The 7622-nt window shown below is 36.4% G+C and overlaps 1 protein-coding gene across 1 annotated transcript; it reads left to right on the top strand.

Annotated features, from left to right (window-relative positions):
- The first annotated feature begins 644 nt into the window (after positions 1 to 644).
- On the top strand, positions 645 to 5844 carry LOC114251325 (uncharacterized). The gene is made up of 6 exons (XM_089729373.1): positions 645 to 772; positions 2972 to 3096; positions 3568 to 3660; positions 3804 to 3955; positions 4310 to 4587; positions 5685 to 5844. Exons 1-6 carry the CDS (start codon positions 645 to 647, stop codon positions 5797 to 5799), a joined length of 891 nt encoding a protein of 296 aa, XP_089585499.1. The 3' UTR covers positions 5800 to 5844.
- The last annotated feature ends 1778 nt before the right edge of the window (positions 5845 to 7622 follow it).

Consider the following 7622-nt stretch of genomic DNA (forward strand, 5'->3'; position numbering starts at 1 on the left):
TATTCAGAGATATTATCACAATAATACGTCATAGGACAGGAAGAGCATAAACTGTGACGGATTGATCGTAATTTTACGAACACATATATAGATTACGAGAGGCCTTGGTTTCAGCATCGCATGACTTACGACGATTTATAAATACTTTATTATATTCGACGATATCGTCCCAATTAACCTTGATAACATTATTTCGTGGGATAGTCTGGTTTATTTGGTGGGCAATCGATATGAATTGTTTTGAGTTTGAAACGAATACGATTTGAATTTTACATTGAAATCTATTTAATTTCAGTTTAAAGATTTTTTTTTTTTCTGTATTATGAGCATATTATAAAAATCGTATACTATAATGCTAACAGAAACGCTGTAAAACACTACGCAAACTATGTTTTTAATGATCATTCGCCATGAAATAAATAGCCTTAATTATAAAATTAATTAAAATAAAGAATTTATATTGTAGAATTACGGGATTACAACAAAACCCAGCATACAGAAAATCTCTCGATCGGAATCCCGTTTAAATTAGTTTTAATGTGTAAACATAAATACATGCTATGTATATTATGTATGCTTACATATAAATAATATAATATATTGTTGAAAATCTAAATCTTAGGGCAAATGTTTGTAATAATAAGATGCAAATCATAGTGCCAAAAACGGATGAAGTAAAAGAAACACCCAAAAATAAGAAACGGAACTTACCTCTCTGTGACACGTTGCAAAGGATATATTATTATGGAGATATAACCCAAGTAGGGTTGACGTAAGGCAGGCTGGTCGTAAAATCCATGCCAAATCCCTATGCCGTATGATAAGAAGACCGCTGCTGCTTTTTTTTTCTACCTAAGCTGATGGTCTAGAGAGACCATGTCAGCGTCACTAGGCTAGGTCAGCTCACGGGGCTCTGATTTCTATTAGTAGTAACATAATCGTTATCTATTCTTTTTGTGTGTTTCTTGTTTACCCACACTAAATTAGGTAATGGCTAGCCCTAGCCTAGACACTTCCTTCCAGATCCACCCAATTCCTTTAACTATAGTGTGAATCTTCTAGCTTTAATGCCGGGATCAGGCATCACGGTATTCTCCATTTTTCCCCCCTATCTAATCTTGTAGCCTTAAGAGGCTATGCCAGCGTAGCCTAATAAGTAGGTGAGCTCACGGGGCTCAAACCTGACGATGCTGCTAACACGAACCCTAGCAAGAGCCGTGCTTAGCAGAATCTACCACCGGATCAGAAACGCGATCCACTGAGAAGATCCGGCGAGAAACTGAGTGGGCTGAGCTGCTGCTGCGCTGATCCTACATATTATAAGGAGAACGCCAAGAAGAAGAAGAATATTTATGCTAATATTATAAAGCTGAAGAGTTTGTTTATTTGAACGCGCTAATCTCAGGAACTAATAGTCCGATTTGAAAAATTCTTTCAGCATTAGATAGACAATTTATTGAGGAAGGCTATATAACATCACGGTGAGACCAATACAAGTGGAGCACCAATAAAGAATGTTTCAAAATAGGGGTTAAAATAGCTCCTTAACATTCTATAATTCAAAAATATCTTCACTTTCTACGTAAATGAAGTGGAAGGTAAAATTTAGCGTTATGCCAAAGTAACTATTCCAAGCGGACGGAGTCGCGTGCAAAAGCTAGTATTATATATACACACAATCATGTTTTCACAAAAGTCTAGATAATGTTACTCGTTTAACATTTCGGTATAACAAACCATCCTGACATTTATAAAAATACAAAACATTTCAATATCTTTGTATAATGATGATGGACTACATTTTATCTACAACCTTTTTTAATTACGTTCGGGTCGGTTCAGTATATTAACTTTTTTAAATTAAATAAGATAAGCAAAATTCCTTAACTCTTACTGCTTGACTAAAGCTATTTAAAGAACACCCAATCCTTCTGATCACTGTGCATTCCCTATATCCATAAATTTTCGTAATAGTAATTCGGGACAGATTTCATCAAAAGCCAGCGTATTCGGTCGACTGATTTAACAATAGACTCTTTCGGCGTAGAACAGACTATATGTTTACGGATTACTGTCGTGTATTCAATACATATTTTTTGTTGAAGAAAAATTTCGTGGCTATGGTTGTTAATACCGAAACTTTTCCTAGAATAGATGAGACGAGGATGACTTTGTGAGTTGTAGTAAATTGGTATGTTAATGGATGTTAAAGATGGATGCATAGATGAGTGGATCAAAATAATATTATTCCAGAAGAAAAAGCATAATCGAGAGGAAGAATCAATAAAAACGGTCATATCATGAATACTTTTCATGGAATTCACGTTAACACTTTGAATGGAAATGCAAAAAAAAAACCACATTTTATAAATAGTTTTTATTGCCCGTGTAGGCAAACGAGCATACGGCCCACCTGATGGTGAGTGGTTACCATGGACCCCATGGACTTCAGCAATGCCAGGGGCAAAGCCAAGTAAGTAGCGCAAGAAGAGAAGTAAGTAGCACGAGAAAGAGCGAGTAAGTATATTTTATTTAACAAAGACATTTGTTAAAACCCTCTCTCTAGTTTTTTTTAATTATTGGTACACAATTCTTACCAATTTAAAAACTCTGCGTTTGATTAAGCTATCGTGTGTGCTAGTTTAAAAATCTCTGCCTTAGATTGTTAACCAGTTAAGCATTTTAACTTGTTAAGTATTTTAATTCAATTACAAATGAGGTTCAAAGACAGAGGACTATAGTATGAAAGAAGAAGAAAACACCCGAACTTGAGGTGTCTCGGTTTGAGTCATCGTAATGATCTTCGACCATGGATATCGGAGATGAGATTTACATTTACAATTAGAAAATACACTTTTTAATTTTATTTCACATGACAAGCTGGCAAATCGCAACTTGTATAATCCCAACCCTGTTACTCGATGCGTGCTATACCATTTAATTACAATAGATGCACTTTTTTCGTTCACAGAGCTATCACTTTTGCATTAGCATGTCTGATGGCTTTCGCCGTGTGCTTTGGGCTCACCATTGCGATAGTGGCTGGTATAGCGTATGGCTACAATTACTCTATGGCTGAGTTCTTAACATTCACTAGTAAGTTCATTTTTAATAAAGAAAAACATACACTTAAATTAATATGAAAATTTAAACGATCTTTGAAACGATGGGAAGCGGATTTCGATCCAGAATCGGCCGAACAAGACCGATTTCTGCAGATGCACTAAAAGCTGGTGCAATGGAACAAAACAGATTACGAATGAACTCAACTTCTTCAGAGCATTGCCTTATTTGTTTTTCCAGTTTATCTGTATTCTATGCGTCTAGGCATAGCTTATCCGATCGAGTTGAAACCGTACATTTAATATTGGTATTATACAAAAAATTTGGGCACATAAAGTAGCACGCATTCTCCAATTTAGCGCTATTCATAATTCAATAGATTACTCTGATTTAAAAAAAAAACTATGCTTATGCAATAAGAAGGGAGATTTAATGCCGAAATTGGAGACGTTTCTTAATTAGTCTTATTACATCTCTTTTTGTTTTCAAACTTTGTTTTTTTAGGAACTAACGTCTCAGTATTCATGCGTCGAGGACAATTCCTGGATACACCTGATCTTTTTGGCAAAAATAGAAGAATGGGAAATCACGATGATGGTAATTATATTTTAGAATAGCATACTTGAAATAATATTTGGAACAAACAATATACAGATATATAGAAGTCGAGCAAATGGGAACGTGGAAACTTCTCAATGGAAAGTGTAATCAATATATTTAATAGCAACTTAATTTTTCAGCATTCTCTACAAATATAACAAACGATTATCAAGACGAAAGCCGTAGGAGTGACAGTAGATCACTTTCTGACTCGTGGAACGCAGCCGAAGAGACCAGAAGATACGCTGAAAAACTGACAAAATACGCTGCTGAGAAGTCTTACGATACAGAAGTACAATGCTTTTACTACCGAAGTGACTTCTATTTTAGAGGGCGTCGTTTTATTTTTATTTAGTCTCAATTATCTCAATCGACATTTTGGTTAATTATAAATATTACGATCGCACTATCACATTTGATACGATAAGAAATGTCTGATTTAGTTTTTGTCATCGTATGTGTGTTTGTACACATATGCGTTTGGGCCCATTTAATCTTTTGAATTGTATCCGTCCACTATTTATATACTTATTAGCACCCAAAGAATCCATATTTACAAGCTCACTACACAGAATAGTTAACGGTAGCACTGCTCTTACATTTTCGTTTAATCGAATTTTTAATCTTGCTTTCTCTTATCTTACAGATCGATGCACCCAATAATATTTATTCCAAAATAAGCTTGTCTCCGGTTCTAACGGAAATTTCGATCTTTGGAATTCCAACCGCCGTATGGAAAAGCGGCTCATCGAAAATAATCATGAGGAATTTTCCTCCCGTCGAAGAAATAACTTCAGCTATCAAATCGCTCAAGGATTATGATGACGAGAATTTTCATAAAAATAATAATACTAATTCGAATGAAAGAACAAATAACAGTTCCGAATCAAATATATCAAAAGAGAAAAATGAAGATGGTGTAAGGTGATTTTTACTGGTGATAGGACCTATTGTGAGTCCGCGCGGGTGGGTACCACCACCCTGCCTATTCCTGCCGTGAAGCAGTAATGCGTTTCGGTTTCAAGGGTAGGGCAGCCGTTGTAACTATACTTGAGACCTTAGAACTCATATCTCAAGGTGGGTGGCGCATTTACGTTGTGGATGTCTATGGGCTCCAGTAACCACTTAACACCAGGTGGGCTGTGAGCTCGTCCACCCATCAAAGTAATAAAAAAAAATCGCAGTGTTGCATTCAATGTTAAAGTAAAGAGATTTTTACCAACATGGGCCTATGTCAGAATGAAGCTGCAAAAAGCACTACACTCAAATTCAAAAAACGTAGACAATAGACTCATGTACCTCTAGTCTTCAGAAGCTATGGAATCGTACAAACCACACACTACAATCAGATGCTGCTATCAGACTTGGAAGCACGAGCTCGATGACTCAATTGCATTAGAATAAATGCTACATAAAAGCCGGAAGACATGAGAGATTTACCGCTTAAACTAAAAGAAACATGATACCTCTTTCTTGCAAAACTTATCCTCCATCAGAATTTTCAATTTGTTATTTTTTTATTGCTGTGTTATTAAAACTCTCACATTTATGATAGATACCGTTTTTCTAGCTTGATACCCTTCATTTTCGGTCACAATATTAAGGGTATTGGTCCAACCCGGTATCTTAGGTATTGGACCAAGAATACTTCAGAAGTCGGTTAACCTGGTAACACAGTCGTAAAGACACAAGTGACGAAAGGAATAGAATAGTAATCTGGAACTCTTAAAGACCCATCCCAAGAGCATTCAAATATGACAAATTAAATCATTATCATCATTCTCCTACCCTTCTCCCAGTCACCTGGGGTCGGCACAACATGTTTTCTCCTTCCACACTTCTCTATCATATACCATTTCTTCGCTCACTTCCCTCCTACACATATCGTCTTTAACGCAAATCATCAATTTTTTCTTAGGTCCACCTCTTCCTCTGACATATGACCCTAAGACAAATTAAATACCAAATACTAATAATTATGATTTAGATTATAATTTATCATATTTTTTTAATTATTTTAGTGAAAACTTAACAACGCTAAACTCATTGAGTTTCTCAACATACAAAGCTCCGCCGGTTCTGGACTATCCATCTGAAGACGTCGAAGAAGATAAGATAATATACAAGCCAGTGTGATTGTGTTCCAAATGATTTTCTATTTCAAGTTTTACTATATTCAATAAAAATATTGTTTTTCGATATCACTGCTCTACGTCTAGACCACGAGATCCTTCGTGCATTTTATTGTGAGACGAGCCATCTAAACGTATCCAATGAGCCAATTTTGTACACGAAAAATAATTAAGACAATTATACTTTGATGCACGTGTTCATTTTATTTATATTTCAAAATATTTACTACAGATTTTTTTAAATTAAAACTTGATTCTTGAGGTTTTTCTTTTGATAAATTCTTATCTAAGTAAACAAATCGAAAATTGTAATTTGACAACTGGTGGTAGGACGTCCTGTGACTCTGCACGGGTAAGTACCGCAACCATACCTATTTATAACGTAAAGCAGTAATGCGTTTCGGTTTGAAGGGATGGGCAGCCACTGTTCTGTAAAAACTGAGAATAAGACCTCATGTCTCAAGGTGGGTGGCGACATTTACGTTTTTGATACCTATGGACTTCGGTGCCCAAGTGTGTCATGAGCTCGTCCACCGTTCTTAGAAAGAAAAAACACTATGCAACCACTGCTACCCCAACCTTAGCATTAGGTGGACGTAGAATTTCGTCTGCCTATCAACAAACAAAAAAAGTCGAAGTTACCGATCATCTCAATGACAAACCTAGTTGGCGCTTACACAATCGACTACAAAACTTTCCTACCAATTTTGTTTAATTACAATACCTTCCAACAACTATGGAAAATAATTTAGCGAAGCCTTCGAAGTAAAAGCCGTTCGTTAATTGGAGTTACGTAAAAAACAAGATTGCCATTGAGTTTGTAACACTTTTTTTATGGCCGCGTAATAGAGATCGACCAAATTCTGATTTACCACCATAGCGAATCGACGGCAGTAAGGACAATGCTGGCTACCATGAGCAACGCACTCGATGTCACTCCCTATCAAGTTAAGAGAAATTCGTCGTGGCCTAAAGGATAAGACGTCCGGTGCATTCGTATCTAGTGATGCACAGCGATGCATCGATGTTCGAATCCCGCAGGCGGGTACCAATTTTTCTAGTGATATATCATACGTACTTAAAAAATGTTCACGATTGAATTTCGCAGTGAAGGAATAACATCGTGTAATAAAAAATCAAACCCGCACAATTATAATTTGCGTAATTACTGGTGGTAGGACCTCTTGCGAGTCCGCACGGGTAGTCACCACCAACCTGCCTATTTCTGCCGTGAAGCATGAATGCATTACGGTTTGAAGGGGAGGCAGCCGTTATACTGTAAAATTGAGACCTTAGAACTATATCTCAAGATATGGTGGCGGCATTTACGTTGTAGATGTCTATGGGCTCCGATAACCACTTCACACCAGGCGGGCCAGCTCGTCCACCCATCTTAGCAATAAAACAATAAATGGAAAAATTATACTCCAAAATGAAAGGTGCTTTTATTATTTAATTTTATTGTACATTTAGCGATCTATTTTCATTGTTTGCTTCTAAAATGTCTACCAGTGTGGTTCGTTTTTAGTTTTCTTATTAGTATTTTCCGTACATAAACATGGACCTAAGGTTGGACAGCCTTTTGGACGAAGGTTGGAAATAGTTTCGAAGCTAAAGTTGGACGTAGACTTGGAACTAAAGGTAGATCTTTGAGTGAGATTCGGAGGAAAACTAGGAGCGCGATTTGGATTAGAGCTTGGAGAACTTCGACCCATGATTGGGCCTTGGTATATGATAGAGCCACCTTCATTATCAAAATTAATATTTGCGAAGAGTCCACTTAGTGAATTATTAAGCATTAATTTTTCCTTGCCTTTGTTTTCGGTG

Source organism: Bombyx mandarina, chromosome 08 (genome assembly GCF_030267445.1).
Source record: "Bombyx mandarina strain Sakado chromosome 08, ASM3026744v2".
In the NCBI taxonomy this organism is placed as follows: Eukaryota; Metazoa; Arthropoda; class Insecta; order Lepidoptera; family Bombycidae; genus Bombyx; species Bombyx mandarina.

What these genes read in the sequence shown, in the direction of transcription:
- LOC114251325 (XM_089729373.1), top strand. Translation starts at nt 645, where the DNA reads ATGCAAATCATAGTGCCAAAAACGGATGAAGTAAAAGAAACACCCAAA. An exon ending in ATAACCCAAGTAGGGTTGAC is followed by an intron (nt 773 to 2,971) that starts GTAAGGCAGGCT and finishes TTTCGTTCACAG; the next exon opens with AGCTATCACTTTTGCATTAG. An exon ending in TGAGTTCTTAACATTCACTA is followed by an intron (nt 3,097 to 3,567) that starts GTAAGTTCATTT and finishes TTGTTTTTTTAG; the next exon opens with GAACTAACGTCTCAGTATTC.